This window comes from Podarcis gaigeae (genome assembly GCF_964106915.1).
Source record: "Podarcis gaigeae genome assembly, chromosome: 14".
In the NCBI taxonomy this organism is placed as follows: Eukaryota; Metazoa; Chordata; class Lepidosauria; order Squamata; family Lacertidae; genus Podarcis; species Podarcis gaigeae.
Genome location: NC_139690.1, coordinates 24,390,980 through 24,408,289, shown reverse-complemented (window position 1 = coordinate 24,408,289; position 17,310 = coordinate 24,390,980). Strand labels below are relative to the sequence as shown.

Sequence of the window (17,310 nt, the reverse complement as noted above, 5' to 3'; positions counted from 1 at the left end):
TGCAACAGCAACGCTCCCCACTTATGATTCCATGGTTAGAACATAGCCACGATGGCTAGAAGCCTTTCCCCCCGTGAATTTGGCTAATCCTCTTTTGAAGCCAGTGCAATTTTGCAGCGTATTATCTCAGAACTATTAAGAAGCTGTGTGTATGTGTCAGTCACTAGGAGCAAGACAACTAAATCCTACACCATCCTTGTAGGGTAACACAAACCCCCTAGTCGTCATTCCCACCCCAACTCCCAACCAACACAGACTACTGACAAAGGGAGGCCCCGGAGCCAATCGTGATTAATACAGCTTAATTGCCGCAGGGGTGAATAATAACGAATCACACACAATCTGCTGCACATCCCAGATCGAAGATCAAGTTCCTTCTTGCAAGGTGATCTCCGGCTCCAGCACGTTTCTCAGAGAAAGAATTCAATAATATCTCAGATCAGATAGCACCTTCCCAGCAAATCTGCATGAAGGGGAGGGCTGGCTTGTACACACACTTGCAAAGGCAATTCCAAGGCTGCGGAACCGAGCTCTCTCGAGTTTTTCCAAAGCATCTCATCGGAATTGCTTCAGTGTGTGAAGGCTTGGAATGGATTTGAAGTGGGGTGGGGGGAGAGAGAGGAGAGATTTTTTTTTGCTACATGATCAACCAAGACAAACACCAAATAGTTAGGGTGTTGCTTGTGTGTGTGTGTGTGTTTTAAAGGATACTTCCCTCCCCCCCCAATCCAATCATTTCACACTTTGCAAAGAAGAGTTTTGCAATAAATCAATATACGCACAAATGGCAGTTATACCAGGAGCTCCAAGCCCTAGAGCAATTAATAATTCCTTCTGCTCTCTGCGCCCCCCACCACTTGCCTCAACGAAAAGGGGGGGGGGAGAACCTTCGAGGTAAAGAAACTGGAGAGTTTTTGGAAGGGAACAACTCTCCCTGTGTGAAGTTACTTTCCCCTCCCCCAACAAAAACAAGCCTTCATAGCTTGAAGGAATTTGCAAGCAAGAATCCGGCAGAAACACGGTGGAAAAGCCAATGGGGGGATTCATTGGAAACAGATGGCGTTTTCAGCTGTGATTCTGAAAACCCGCTCCTTTTTCTGACACCGTAAAAACAAACCATGGGATTAAAAGGGGGGGGGGGGCGATGGAGAGGAGGGGAGCAAAGGAGGTAGACCCAAATGTTAGCAGAGAAAAGCTTAACTCTGGCTACTAGAGAAAACATGCAAATTTGCAACAGCAAACAAGGAAGGCTACAGGTCAATAATAATAATAAAGAGGCGATAAAAAACCTGCCAGTGTATCCCCCTCACAGCGGGCAGCCCCCCTCTTTTTTTCTTGCTTTGAAATATTGAGTAGATATTTGCATTCAGCAAAGGTTTCCAACTTAGCAACAAGTGGCAGGTTTGAGCAAGATCAATGCATCTGCCAACATGTCCCAGAAAGAAAGGAAGAAAAATGTGTCAAGAGGTTCATTCCTTGCCTATCTGGGACCCCAGTCTTGGATCTGGTTTATTCTACATCTGAGCTGAGCAACACCACCAAACCCAAATTTAGGTACACACATATATTCCAGACATGCACATGTAAACATTTGGTCCAAGAACTTTCCCAACCAAAATCACCTGAAAATATCCTTCTCACCATCCCTCTGGCTTTTAAAAGTCTATAAGTCAACATTTGCAAAACAAACAAACATAAGAAACAAGGTGCCAAATGGTGTGTTTTTTGATCTTTCACTAATGAGGAGGAGTACAAATGCTTTCTCTCGATCTCACAGCCATCTCTAAAGTCTTTAACGGAAGAGTAAGGTAGTAGTCAGGGATCCCCTCCTGCTTCTCTGTCGCAGAGACGCGCAATTCTCACATGGGCACTCAAGAAAAATGCTCTGGGGACGGAGAACCTATGGGACGGGGAAACTTTCTCGGTGCCTTTTGTTAGCTCTGAAGCCCAGCTACAACCCCCCGGTACATCTGCCCTCTCAGTTATGCTGAGCAAAAAAGGCATCTTGATGATGCGGACAAAAGTCTCTAGGCTAACCGATGCGAAGCAAAAGAAATTTGCAAAGAGGTGGGTCTGGTGTGCCTCTGATCGATTCAGGCTGGGTGCCTGAACACCACCAGGTTTTTCAACATGTGGCTAAGTGCTGTGAAATGAGAGCAAATGGGAGGCCCACAGATTGGGGGCTTGAGGGAGGATGGGAGAGAAACCGAAAAGGCAGTTCTTGGAAAACTGGTCCCCCCCCCCCACAAAGATTTTTTTTTAAAGCAAAACAGAAAAAAAGCGGGGGAGCTGGTGCTCCTTACCTGTTGGGAAGACGCAGAGAGAGAGAAAGAGGGTCTGGATCAGTCCAAGGGCTTGGCCGCTTGCCCCTTTCCCCATACCCATCCATCCAGCTTCAGCTCTAACCACTAGCCTCTCCCTAGAAGAAGAGTTTTGGTTTGCAAAAGGAGAGAGGGAAAAAGAAAGAGAAAGGTAAGAAGGAGGGAGGAGCGGGGAAAGAACTCAACTGAACAGGAGAGGAGGCATGGAGGGGAAAATAAAAAATAAAACACCAGCACCAGCAGGACACAGAGGGGAGGGGGAAACCGGAGCCTGACTCTGAGCGGGGAACTCCAAGCGTCCGGGCAAGAAGTGAGCAGCGCGCACCGAATTCCACCCGCCTCGTTCTCCCTGGAAAACAGCCCCAGCCATCAATCACCGCGCGCTCCCTTCCAATGCGTAAAGTCTTGCTCCTTGCTGGCAGGGCCTGGCCACTCAGAGGCCTGGTCCCGCCCGCGTAGTCAAGGCACGTATCCGGTTACAGAGCCAACGTGAAGAAGGGGGGTTGGGAGAGAGGAGAGATGTGTTACAGCTGGATTCCAGCACTCCATCTAGAGACAGAGAAGGCTCCCCCCCACCTCTCTCTCCAACACCCCTTCCAAAGGAAGCAAGAGGAGAAGGAGGGCAGCTCTGGGGAAGGGCTGTGGCGCAGCAGGGGTAGAGCATCTGCTTTGCATGCAGAAGGTCTCAGGTTGGATCCCCAGCGTCTCTCTGGGTAGGGCTGCGAGTGGCCCCTGGCTGGAGATCTGCTGCCAGTCTGTGCAGGCAGTACAGAACTAGATAGACCAATGGTATGATTCGGTCCAAGTCAGATTAATTGGCATGGAGTTGCGGCAGATGGGGAGAGCATCTGCTTTGCATGCAGAAGGTCCCAGATTCCATCCCTGGCATCTCCAGGTAGACCTAGGAATGCCCCCAGCCTGAAGCCCTGGAGAGCAGCTGCCAGTCAGTGTAGATGGCATTGACCTAGCTGGACTAAGTCACTAGTGGAGAAACCTTTGGCCCTACAGGTATTGCTAAACTACAACTCCCATCAGCTCTAGCAAGCATGGCTAATGCTCAGGGGTGATGGGGAGTTGTAGTTCATGACATCTGGAGGGTCAAAGGTCTCCCCAAGAGCTGGGCTGAGTAGAAGGCAGCTTCCTAGGTTCCTGTGCAGAGGCCTCCGAGCCAAATCTGGCCCTGGCTGTTTGGTTTCATCAGCATCGCCAGCACACGCACCCAGGACCAAGAGGGAAGAGGTGGCTGCAAGATTTGCCAGAAGTCTTCTTCAGTCAAGCTAGTTGCTGAGAGGGGACATGTTAATATGTCAACATGGGGAAAAGAGATATTGGGGGATCAGGCTAAATGTCCACCCAGTCCTCTGCTTCCAACAGAGGACAGCTGTGTGCCTCTGAGAAACTCTTAAGGCAGGGCACGGAAGTGTCAGTCATCTCTAGGAGTTTATTCTCAGCACTGGATATTCAGGAGGGTCCATTGCCTCAGCTGGGTGGATCATAGCAGCCTAATGCCATTAAAAATGGGGAAGAAGAAAGTTTTGTCACCGACGCCTTACTTTTATCATCCTTGTGTTGGAAAACAAATGCAAGGGTCAAGGTGTCATTAACAGCCAGGGGGGCCGTGTGGCCTGTTTTACAGAGGGAAGTCCTCTGTTTGCAAGGCTGTCAGAGGACAGTCCTCTATCTGAAGGCGTTGTCTGTCCAAGTCCAGTTTATAGATAAGGAATAATGAAGAGTGAAGGGGCTGTGCAGTTGTCCATCAACAGCCTGTGCCTGGATAGCAAGCCAAGCTGGTGGATCCAGGTCACCCAACCATAGCCTTCCCTACTGTTTTGTCATGTATTGCCATGCCAAGTATTGCCATGCTTTTTAAAATCACAGGAATTGAGTGGTATGAATGTGGCACAAATGCGGGTGGCACTGTAGTCTAAACCACAGAGCCTAGGGTTTGCTCATCAGAAGGTCGGCAGTTGGAATCACTGTGACAGGGTGAGCTCCCGTTGTTGGTTCCCTGCTCCTGCCCACCTAGCAGTTCGAAAGCACGTCCAAGTGCAAGTAGATAAATAGGTACCACTCCAGCGGGAAGGTAAATGGGGTTTCCATGCGCTGCTCTGGTTCGCCAGAAGCAGCTAGTCATGCTGGCCACATGACCCGGAAGCTGTTTGCAGACAAAACACCGGCTCCCTCGGCCACTAGAGCGAGATGAGCGCAGCAACCCCAGAGTCATCTGCGACTGGACTTAACGGTCAGGGGTCCCTTTACCTTTTAATGTGGCACAAGATACAGACTGGCAACTCTTGGGGCAACAATGCCTTTACAAAGAGGGTTAGACAAGCTCATGAAGGATAAGGCTGCTACTAGCTTTATCCTACTAGCCACGATGGCTAGGCCATAACCCTGTGTGTTTGAAGGCAGTATGCCTCTGAATATCAGTTGGTGGGAATCACCAGGGGGGAGACTTGCCGTTGCTCTCAGGTTCTGCTTGGAGACTTCCCATAGGCTTCTACCTGACTGGCCACTGCAAGGACACCATGTTTGGCTACATCAAACTTGGGTCTCCAGCTGTTCTTGGACTACAACTCCCATCATCCCTAGCTAGCAGGACCAGTGGTCAGGGATGATGGGAACTGTAGTCCAAAATCAGCTGGAAACCCAACTTTGGGTTAGATGGACCATTGGCCTGATCCATTAGGGCTCTGAAATATACTTGGAGTTGAGTGTGGATTTCATGCTCTTTATTCAGCTCATAGTAATGAGGAATGGGGATGTTTCCCCGAACTGTCTGCTTTATATACATTAAATAATAGGCCCCACATGATTGGCTAATTCCAGGTTTCTCCTCTAGGCCAATCAGGTTGCGGATTCACTTCCACCTGGAGTTGGATTGGGTGGCTCCTGCGGACCAATCAGACTGCTGCAATTTGGATCCTATTCAACTCAGTACATAACAAGCTCCTTTTATGATCTTAAGCCTTTCATTGCCCACACCTCCTCAGCAAGACCCAACCACACATAAAAGGGCAGGAGGAGAGCCTGATGGATCTAGGCCCATCTTGTCCAGCAATGCCTTTGGGAAGGCATCAAGCAGGACAACAGCAAGCAACAGCGACTCTCCCCTCCTGCTACTCCCAGGCAAATGTTATGCTGACTGTAGAGGCAGAGCATGCTGTCCTGGCCAGTAGCCGAGGGACAGTGGCCCCTTCACCAACCTCCTCCCTGACAGGGCAGAGAGATATTTGCAACAGAACAAAGCCTTCCTTGTCAACACAGCTTGGCGGCGGGCACTGCACTTGCCTCCTGCGGGAGACCCGCCGTTACAAAACGAGATATAAACTTCACACATCGCAGGCTTTATTCTAAACCGTTCATCAGAGGGTTGGCTGGGACTCTCCCTCTGTATATTTTGTTCTCTGTAGGGAGCAGTCTGCCATGCACCCCCCCCTCTACCATTCCCCCCTCAGAGCCAGTCCTAAACAATACCCTCCCCTTTGCACACATTTCACATCTCAGCAAACCTCTAGTAAACAACTGGGCATCATCGGTGCGTGGAACCAGAAGGGGAGGCTATGAAGAAAATGTATCCCACTGTGTTACAAACCTGGAGGATTTTTGAGCTGGAAAATAACCCAGAAAACCCAAAGATTTAAAATGTGGCAGTTGAAAAAGCCTCTTCTTACAGAATCGATCATATGGGTGGAATGATGAGAAATGAATGCTGCTCTCCAGGACCAAATGGTCAGATTCCAGTTTTGGGGTTTTCCAAAACTCCCCCAGAAAAATGGCAAAGGCTCTCTCACAAAGAGGAAAGGCAGGATAATTTCATGGGACAAACATTCAGTGTGATTTGAGACTCCTTAGGGTAATGATAAAGCGGGATATCAAATCCAAACTCTTCTCCTCCTCCTCCAAGGATTTTAAACGGCAACTCAAAGGTCTGCATACTCCATTAAGACATGCAGAGCTTGACACTACAACCAAAGTGTATTTAGGATCTGGGTGTTGAGGCAACGAGGTCTGGAAGTAGGAACTCTCGTTCAAAATTTTTATTTATTTGATCTGCATCAAAAGATCTCAGGGCGGTTCACAAAATAAAATTTATGGTTCTCAACTGACTAGAAAAAATGCAGCCTGGCCTGCTCCCGTGCCTTTAGTGTCAGCTTTGATTTGCTGAAATCAACCGGCGAACTTTTTCATGGTGTAGAGATAAGCACCACTACTGGCAAATTCATTCATGCTTAGCTGCTGGTAACAGCACAGGAACCCAGGTCCAGTAAGAAGCTGGCAATCTAATGCAAAGTTGCTTTAACTCAGAGGTGAGGAACCTGCCTCATTCCCTAAGTTCTTGGACTCCAGCTGCCCCCATCCCTCAACACTGGCCATGCTGGTTGGGGCTGAGGAAATTTAGAGCAGAACAACATCTGGAAGGCCACAGTTCACCATCCCTTCTTTAAATGAATGCCAAAGATTATCGAGTTAGCCACGGTCTAACAAAAAGCTGGTTGTATTCATCATTACATTGATACCCCATGTCCCTCCCAAGGAGCTTAAGGAAACATACATGGTCTTCAATTTTATCCTCACAACAACCCTGTGAGGTAGGTTAGGCTAAGAAACAGTGATTGGCCAAAGGTCACCCAGTGAGTTTCATGGCTGGCTGGGGATTTGAACCTGGGTTTCCCAGGTCCCCATCAGACACGCTAATGGTTAGATTTTGTCTGGTTTGTATTTTTTCTGAACAAAGAGTTGATGTGACTTCTGGTCAAACACAGTCGTCACCCCACAAAAGAAGCACCAGCATGTTGACTACATTTGAAGAGAAGTCAAATCAATTATGTGGCTTGTTCGCTGTTTTTAAATTACAAGTGGTTGCTTTCTTCCTAAAGCTTAAATACAGTTTGAGGTTCATTGGTTCCCAGTAGATGGCACTGCTCTCCCTGGTCTGCTTGTGGGGGTGGGGGTTGGAGGCAAGAAAAAGACCTGCGCCTTGAATAAATGCAACCCTAAGCCTCCTTAAACCACATGACATAACAGCCGTTTGTGAGCTTCCCATTAAAATCTCAATTTGGGGAAATTGATTCCACCTCGAAGCAATTGCAATGCAATTACTCCTACAGGCAGCAATCAAGAATCACATCTAAACAACACCAAACTTTCATCTCTTGCCTGAGTAACACAAGCAAGAATGTCATACTCTCCCAGACACACGCCTTTGCAAGCACAAAATAATGCAGATTTATTTAAGAAACTAATAAATATTGCAATCTGCTATAAAAGGAGGGGGGGAGATCACTGCCACTCTGACTCCTTATTAAATGTCTCCCTATGAATTCTTATTAAATGCCACTAACATCTGACACGTGTGTGATGGTTGTATCAGCTCCAATTACCTGTGACAGCTACACTGAACCTCCATAGATAGGTGCACTATATCTTTAAGTACCAGGTGCAGGAGGTAGTCAATGTGTTCATTCTTCACCTCTATGTGCTGTTTGTGAGCTTCAGCAGATCATTGTTGGGACCATAATGTTCACCAACCTGGTGCCCTCCAGATGTTTTGAATGGAGGACAGCAGATTGGAAAGCTGCTCTAGGTGGATCTTTGGTTGTGGCCCATAGAATTATACAATTGTAGAGTTGGAAGGGACCCCAACGATCATCTAGTCCAACCCCCTTGCAATGCAGGAATATGCAGTTGTCCCATACAGGGATCAAACCTGCAACCTTGGCATTATCAGCACCATGCTCTAACCAACTGAGCTATCCATCTTATACTATCCTTAATACTCTTACAAGCCACTTGATCTGCACATATTTGTAAAGAGCTGCTAGCTTCTGCACATCAGGTTGCCATTAATGGCAGAAAAGCACATCAGGCTGCCTGCCCTCCATAAGTTGGCAACCTTATTTGACATCTGGACTTCCTGCAACCAGCGGGCAGCTAGCATGCATTTATCAGTTAATAACTGTCAGGGAAATTGAGCTTTACTCATCTGATTTCCACCCTTCCACCACCTGGGACTGTCCATCATGCTATTTAACTTTGCACTTCATTTAACCCCCCCTTACAATTAGTCATATAAATCAGGAACAATGAACCTGACAGTAACTGTATTCTGCCTCCTGCCCAGTGCCATTTGTAAATGTACATATTTCTATATATGTTTATATGTTGCTGCTTCTTTTAATGTGAAAGCACTACCATATTTTTTTTTGGGGGGGGGGCAACCTGTGGCTCTCCAAATGTTAAGACTGCAGTCGGGATTTCTAAAACTTGCTAGCTGTTTTGGACTACAATTCCCATCATCCCTGACCACTGGTCCTGCTAGTGAGGGATGATGGGAATTGTAGTCCAAAAAACAGCTGTAGTCCCCTGTTTGGGAAACCCTGGACTACAGTTCCCATCATCCCTGACCAATGGCCAAATTGGCTGAGGCTCAGTCAGAAAACATCTGGATGACACCAGGTGCCCCAAAGAGTATTCATTAATGGTTCCTTGTTATCCTGGGAAAAAGTGACCAGTGGGATGCCTCAGGGTTCTCTCCTGGGCCCGTTGTTGTTCAACGTCTTTATAAATGACTTGGATGAAGGAATTGAGGGGATGCTCATCAAATTTGCAGATTACACCAAACTGAGAAGGGTAACTAATGCCGCAGAAGGCAGAATCATAATTCAAAATGACCTTAACGGACTGGAGAACTGGGCTTAAGCTAACAAAATGAATTTCAATAGGGACAAATGTAAGGTTCTGCACTTAAGCCAGAAGAACCAGGTGCACAAATATAAGATGGGGGACATCTGGCTAACTAGCAGCACATGTGAAAGGATTTTTGGGTCACAGCGCACCACAAGCTTAACATAAGTCAACAGTGTGATGCAACGGCAAAACAGGCTAATGCCATTCTAGGCTGCATCAGAGGCACACAGCTGTCCTTAGTTGGAAGCAGATGACTAGGCTAGGTGGACATTTAACCTGATCCCCCAATATATCTTTTCCCCATGTTGACATATTAACAAGTCCCCTCTCCGCCACTAGTTTGACTTCGGGGAAAGTGGTCACATGGAAGAGGAAACAAACTTGTTTTTTTCTGCTCTGGAGGGTAGGACTCGAACCAGTGGCTTCAAGTTACAAGAAAGGAGATCCTGACTAAGCATACAGAAAAACTTTCTGACAGTAAGAGCCGTTGAACAGTGGAAAGGTCTTCCTTGTGAGGTTGTGGACAGTTCTTCCTTGGATGTTTTTAAGCAGGCATTAGATGGCCATCTGTCATGGATACTTCAGTTGAGATTCCTGCTTTGCAGGGGGTTGGACTAGATGACCCTCAGGTCCCTTCCAACTCTACAATTCTGTTGTACCTGGAAAGGCCTTTTCCAGCCTGCACCCCGCCCCCAAGGCTCCAAACTAACCTCATGGCTACAACACCAACCTAATTTCTGGATTTGCCCCCCTCACTTTCATCCCAATCTCCCCCTGCTTTGCGCAACATCTTGTCTGGTTAAGAGGCCCAGAGAATTCAAATGCTTGCCCCACCGCTGTGACATTGTGGTTTGTCCCAATGGAGCAGGGATGGCTCACCAGATGTTGCTGGACTGCAACATCATCCTTGACCAGTGGCTATGCTTGGTGGGGATGATGGGAGTTGGAGTCCCACAATACCAGAAGATACCCTATCCCTGCTATAAGGGCAGCCCACTGTGAATTTGTGAGGGGGGCACTTCTTTCCTGCAGGGGCAGCTGTTCCACTCAAGGGGTGCCAACTTGAATAAAATATTGGGGGGGGGCAGGTAAGCCCAGTCCCACATACATAATCAATCACATGATGTGGTGTGCACACACCATTTGAACGGCAATGGCCATCAACTTTGTGGGGGCGGCCCACTCAAATATTTTATTTGAGGGGCTGAAGACCCCTAGGAGTTGATTCCTGTTGACCAATCTTTGCAACTGCAGCCATGTGCATGTTGAATTGCAAGACAATCCTATTATTATTATTATTATTATTATTATTATTATTATTAATTGAATTTATATACTGCCCTATACTATTGAGAAGGGACACGGGTGGCGCTGTGGGTTTAACCACAGCACCTAGGACTTGCTGATCAGAAAGTCGGCAGTTCAAATCCCCGCGACGGGGTGAGCTCCCGTTGCTCGGTCCCTGCTCCTGCCAACCTAGCAGTTTGAAAGCATGTCAAAGTGCAAGTATATAAATAGGTATCACTCTGGCGGGAAGGTAAATGGCGTTTCCGTGTGCTGCTCTGGTTTGCCAGAAGCTGCTTAGTCATGCTGGCCACATGACCCAGAAGCTGTACACCGACTCCCTCGGCCAATAAAGCGAGATGAGCACCGCAACCCCAGAGTCAGCCAAGACTGGACCTAATGGTCAGGGGTCCCTTTACCTTTATACTATTGAGTTTGATGAGTAAGTTGCACAGGCCTGCAAGTTTTAGAATGTCCGCTGTCCCCAATTTGGGGCCCTCCAGATGTGGTTGGACTACAACTCCCATCAGCCCTGACCATGGCCATGCTGACTGGAGGGAGCGGGACTTCAACAACCTCTGGAATATCTCTGGTTTGGAAGCTGAGAGCAATTCTCCCCTAATGCTGCTAAATCTCACACTTTCAGCGTAGCAAGCAAGTATTAAAGAGGGAATGGGGAATAATACTTCGGGAGGAGGACTTAATATTGTACAAATAGGTATTATATTATTGCAGATGAATCAATGGCTACATGTTGTTATTTTTAAACACCACTTGTGAGATCCACCTTCCCGCCCCCAAAGGGCAAGTCCAGAGGGGAATCTGTTTAAAATTCTAAATCGGTGATTGCACAGTCACTCAGGACTCATTTGGTACCCGGCTCATGGAAAATGGCAGTGGAGCAATGCATATCTAGCGTGCCCTAAAAGACATGCCTGCAGTAAAATGTCATCAGTGTCAATGGGGCAGGTTTGTTTGGAAATAGGAGTAGGATGGAAGATTTGAGAGGTGTGTGAGAGAGATGCATTTAGCATAGGAACACAGGCAGCGTCAATTTAGGTGGCGGGAATAGAGAGTGGAAGATCAAGGAAGATATCTGAGCGGGTGGGGGTGGGGGAGAGGGAGGAATACCTGTCTTTTTCTTCTCTTTTCTTAGGAAAAGAGAGTTGTATAGTTTGCATGCAGGCTCCAGCATGACTAAATCTGGAAATGGCAGAGGGCAGGGGAAAATAGGGGAAAAGATATTTTCAACAGGAATTACGCTTCAATTCGAATCGCTGTGCTGACATTTTCTTAGGAGCAAGGAATGGGAGCAAAAATGGGGGGGGGGGGCTGGGATACGGAGTTTTAAAGCGCGGATCTGTGCCTGGAGAGAGCGGGTACAAAAGGTAAGTGTGAATCAGCTCCAACAAGGAAGATGTCCAGCTAACTGCGCCATCCTATGTCTACTCAGAAGTCAGGTCCTATTGCATTCAACGGGACCTAGTCCCAGACACATCTGTTCATATCACTGCAAAAACTGACTATATTAAAAAAAGAGAGCGAAACTCAATTCCAGCGGAATGCAAGCACCAGAGTGATCCTCAACAGGTTCCGCGTGCAAATCGGATTAGGGGAGAGGGAGGAGGCTTTGCATCGGAGAGATCAAGTGTCGAAAAGGGAGTTGGAAAAACGGAAAGTATGCAATTCAGCATGAGAAGCAGAAAGCAATGGAAAAGGGAATTTTCCTTGGGGGATGGAGAGAGATGCAATCAGGAAAGGTGCAAAGAGGACATTACCTCTTTTTTTGTTTTGTTTTCCCTTCATACCCCCCATTAGACCTTGCATGCCGGAAATTCCCCAGTCCCCCCTCCCGTACGCACATCATTATCACCCACCCACCGCCGCTTACCTTAGCCGCTGCATGAGCCTTGCACCTGGAAGGGAGGAGAGGGCTGGAGCCAGCTGCAAACGCCCCTCGGATGCACGAGACCTGGAGAGGGAGGGGGCAGATGTGCAGGATGGTCCACGAGAGAGCGAGCCCCTCCTCCTCTGCAGAACCTGCTGCGCCCCTCTCTTCCCTGTAGAGATTGCTACGCGATGCCCCTCTTCACCCCACCCCACCCCTTTAGCAACCGCAGGAGCCAGCAAGGAGGTCTGGCATCTTCTGTTGTTGCACCAGCTGCATCTCTCTGCAAAAAAGAGAGAGAGAGGAGAGAGGGAATCGCAGAGCGATTCTCAATGCAGATCACTCGCTGAGGCTGGGAGCCCAGATTAGGCAGGCAAGCAAGCAAGCAAGCAAGCAAGCAAGCAAGCAAGCAAGCGAGGAAGATGCGCCTCTCTTGTGGCTCTCCGTGGGTTAGGGTGAGGAGGGGAGCTATTTGCAGAACAGGAAGCAGAGGGGAGGTTGGGGAGGGCAGGGGGGCTGCAGGCCAAGGGAGAGAAAGGTGGGGAGTGGGCCACGGCCACCAACTTAGATGGCTTTAAAAGAGGATGTGGCGACTCCATTGGGGGATAAGGCTAACAGTGGCTACTACAGTGGTACCTTGGGTTACATACGCTTCAGGTTACAGACTCCGCTAACCCAGAAATACAGTGGTACCTCCGGTTACAGATGCTTCAGGTTACTGACGCTTCAGGATACACACTCCGCTAACCCAGAAATAGTACCTCAGGTTAAGAACTTTGCTTCAGGATGAGAACAGAAATCGTGCTCTGGCGGCGCGGCGGCAGCAGGAGGCCCCATTAGCTAAAGTGGTGCTTCAGGTTATGAACAGTTTCAGGTTAAGAACGGACCTCTGGAATGAATTAAGTACTTAACCCGAGGTACCACTGTACTAGCCACTACGGCTGTGTTCCACATCCACAAATGCATGTAGGATCAGGTTGCTGGGAATCGCAGGTGGGCAGAATGCTGTTGTTGTGCTCAGATCCTTATTTCCGGTTGGGATGCCTGGCTGAATTCGGCAGGCCCCTGGCCTGATCCAGAAGCAAGGGGTCTTTATTGCGCTCTGAGGAGAGAGCGTCCAACCGCCACATTTCACAGGTTGAAAATGGAGATCCCTCTCACCCGTGCATACATAAGGAGGTAGGAAAGATCTGGCCAATGGTCCATTTAGATGAGCATCCCGGCTGACCAAATGCCCTGCTAGGAAGCCTGCAAGCTGAGGTGCCAACAGGAATAAAATATTGGGGCGGGGGCAGGTAAGCCCCACCCTGCATAATCAGTCACAGGATGCAGTGCATGCACACCATTTGAATGGCAATACCCATCAACTTGGGGGGGAGGGTCCCCAGTCCCCTCAAATATTTTAGGGGGGTCTGAAGGGACCTTGGCCCCTAGGAGTTGGCTTTTTTGGCTGCAAGCTCTCCCCACTTAAGTCTCGTGCATAATTCTTCTTGTCCTGCATCTAGAAAGCTCAGGTCCAAGCAGTTTTGTCTATGCTTTCTAGCTATGGATCTAAGCGCTCTTGCCAGGCAGGGAGTAGCAGCAAGACGTTGGAGGACAGAGCTCAAAGTGCCACCTGGTTGCCCCCCTAAGCTACCATACCTCCCATGGAGGACTCTGCCCTATTGGCCTGCTTATTTATATCCCACTTTTCTCTTATATTGGGGTTCAAGGCAATTTTCAACATCGAAAAACAGCATTATAAAATACAAAGGAATAAGAGCAAACTGGTTAACAACGATGATTTTAAAAACATCAGAACACATTTAGTGCCAGCAATTAAAATATAGTCTGCCCTGCCATTTTGGCACCTGAGGTGGACCCCAAAATAGTGTCCGTCTCCCTGCCAGGGAAGAAGGGGTGAGGGGAGATCTACATCAGGAACAAGGGGGGGGGGGCAGGGAGAATGTCTGCTGCCTCATTTTGCCTCATGTGTGGGCTGGCCCTTATAAAGATCTGCCCCTGTGGATTCTGTTGCAGTCCCCTCACTTTGCCACACGGGTGGGCTGGCCCTGGCCCTGACGGTAATCCAGTGATCAGCAGCATCTGCACCTTAGTTTTCAAAGGCCTTTCTGAAGAGGAAGGTCTTAACCTGCCAGCAGAAGGGTAACAGAGAGGGAGGCAGTTTGACCTTGTTTTGGGAGGGAATTCAACCACATGGGAACAGCCACAGAAGAGGCTCCTTCTTGCCTTGCCTCTGATGTTGATGGGAATGAGAGAAGGTGCTCATCAGAGGATTCTAGCACCTGGGCAGATTCATCTAGGGAGATACGATCTTTCAGATAACTTGGACACAAGCCAAGGTGGCATCAACCACCTTCCCCAAATTTAATCTTAATTTACTTATTTACTTGGGTTTTTTTTTTTGGGGGGGGGGGGAGAATTCCACAAAGGAAAACAAAAGATCTGCTGCCAGCGCCCCGTTTTTGATATCTTAACAACCCATTTACAATTATGAGACCCCAATGGGACATGCCCAGAGAGAGAGGGAGAGAGACCAAGATTGTAAGGGTTGCCCTTCACTTTCAAATCAATAAAAGCCAATCTGTTTCTAACAACAGATAGTTTACTTAACCTGTGCTAATATTCTGAATGCGTGGAGGCAAACACACATTATTGCTATTGCTATATTTATTTATATCTTGCCTTTCCCCCTGGCAGGGCCACATAAAGGCAGTCAGTACACACCCTTATCTATAGACACCCAACAGGGTTCTTTTTTGGCAAGCACTATGAATGATCCCACATGCTCTCATTGTGATTAGGTATGCACATATTGCAAACAACTCACTAGTTAAAGCACATAGATTGAACGTGTTCAGACACGTTGTTTTTCTGTCTTTCTCAGTGCAGGAAACTAAAACCTTAAGCAAGCCAAGCCACACAATTGAATTATTTTGGGGGTAGGCGGGGTGGGAGGGAGAAGATACTGGGAGCGCCTGTTTTCTCACATAAGATTTCTGCCCTAGTTGATTCAATCCTTAAAAGAGAAAAGAGAGAGCGAGCTTTCTGGCCTCTCCAGACTGGTGTTTTCTCTGGGTGTATTCAGATGTGGCAAATCTTGATTATTTTTCCTGATTATAATGCTAGTGCTTTTGTCACATTTTCCAATGTTCTTTTCACACTGCAGTACCTGTTCTGAACAGCTTTTTGACTGAGATACCATCAGGTTATGCTAAATTTCATTCACACCAGTGGGGCAAGGTGTGACTCAACAACAAACTCCCCTGTTCCCCCACCTTTTCTGCAAATGCATGCTTCTGTTTCCTCATGAGTCAGGCATCAAAAAGGCAGGGAAGCACCGTGTGCTGGTATGCCACCCCAGATTTCCTTACTTTACTTCCATGATTTTCTGGGTTAATGGGTTGCAAGTGGCTTATATATGGAACTGATTCACATGGATATGAGCACTGAATTTCTCCGATACTCTGCTAGAATGCCAAACTGGCTTTTACGTCACATGAAAGCTCAAATATAATGCAGAAATTAACAGGAAATGGGATAAATTGCTGCATCTATGCAGCCTCTCACATGCCATTGTACATTAGTCATGGGCTTATTCCCAACCATCATTCCACTTGATTAGTAGTGCTTCCCCAACATGATTGCGTATCAACATGATATGGAGGGGCACTCTTGTGCTATAGTGCAACACTGGCATGCTTTCGAATTGCTAGGTTGGCAGGAGCTGGGACAGAGCAACGGGAGCTCACTCTGTTTACTTTTATAGTGCAACAAAAGTGGGATAAAAATAATAATAAAGCAACACATTTGTGGTATAAAATGTTTTGGGGTTTCGGCAGGAAGTTACAGGACAAGCACTGATTGGAAATGAAACACAATGTCCATCCTGAAAACTTTGCAGGCACAAAGGGTATTGAAAGCGGGATCATGTATGGCCGGTATATGATGGGCGTTCATTAAAGATTTTCCCTGGTGTACTTCCCGTGGACTGAGAGAAACGAAACTGGGCACAGTTATTAGTCCTTCTCCACATAGCTACCAACAAGAGTCAAACACTTCTCCCTATGGCTTTATGCAGTTGTGGAGACCTCCTCTGTAGAAGTCGGCAGGTTGCGTCAGAAGCCACAACTTGACCTCAGAAATAAGCATTTCATCGTCTGGAAAAAGCTTGCCTTTCAAAAATAACTTCATGGTTGGAAAGAGGTGGTGTTTGATGGTGCGAGGTTGGGAGAATAAAGGGGGGGGGTGAGGAAGGATTTCATAGCCACAGGATTTCATAGCCACCGGGGCATTATCCTGCACCTTTGGTCAGCATACCACACCTCTCGATTTTGATAGTCTTCTGCAATTTCTGCAGCAGTGAAGCATAGTATGTCCCAGTAATTGTAGTACCCTTTGCCAGGAAATCCATCATCACTACTCCACGCTGGTCCCAAAAGACTGTGAGCATGACCTTGTCCGCTGGCAGTTGGACACATGCCTACTTTGAAGGTGGTGAGGCAGAGTGCTTCCATTGTTTGGACTGGAATTTAGACTCTAGGTCATAATGATGGACCCATGTTTCATCCTGAGTAATTAGTCTGGCAAAGAAGTCATCATGGTTTTTGTGACACATGGCCAAAAGAGCGCGTGAGTATGTGACTCATTCCTGCTTCCGGAAAAGTGCCAGGAGCCGGGGAACCCACTGTGCGGACACCTTTCCCATGGTCATGGATGATTTTTTCTACAGAGCCCACACTGATTTTGACATCTGCAGCTAGTTGGCGAATGGTTATGTGGCGATCCTCCAAAATGGTGGCTTCCACTTGCTGGAAGGTGTCTTCATCAGTGGCGGACTGTGGTTGCCCAGGAATGGGAGCCATTCCACCAAAGTCCAACCACACTTGAACTGATGATGCCAGTGCCTGACTACATACAATGGGGCATCCTCCCCATAAGTCCCTTTCATTTCACTGAATATCTCCCGTAGCTGTGCCCTTTGAAGTACAGGAACCTGCATTCAACTGGTTCCATTATCAGATGTTACTCCATGTTAGCACCTGTAGCAGAGAAACTGTTAGGAATTCAGAGCTACAAATTACCACATTACCTATGGAGAGATGTATCATTATACATGTGCAATTT

General features: G+C 47.7%; 1 protein-coding gene across 1 annotated transcript in view; it reads right to left on the bottom strand.

The window, feature by feature from the left end:
• RGMA (repulsive guidance molecule BMP co-receptor a) overlaps positions 1-12,391 on the bottom strand; it is a 35,687-nt gene extending 23,296 nt beyond the window's left edge. Inside the window, exons 1-2 of the mRNA XM_083713239.1 lie at positions 12,187-12,391; positions 2,304-2,419 (exon numbers count right to left, since the gene is read on the bottom strand). Of these exons, the coding sequence (XP_083569365.1) occupies positions 2,304-2,419; positions 12,187-12,200 (130 nt within the window). The 5' untranslated portion in view covers positions 12,201-12,391. The remainder of the gene's footprint in view (positions 1-2,303; positions 2,420-12,186) is intronic.
• Positions 12,392-17,310: the final 4,919 nt, after the last annotated feature.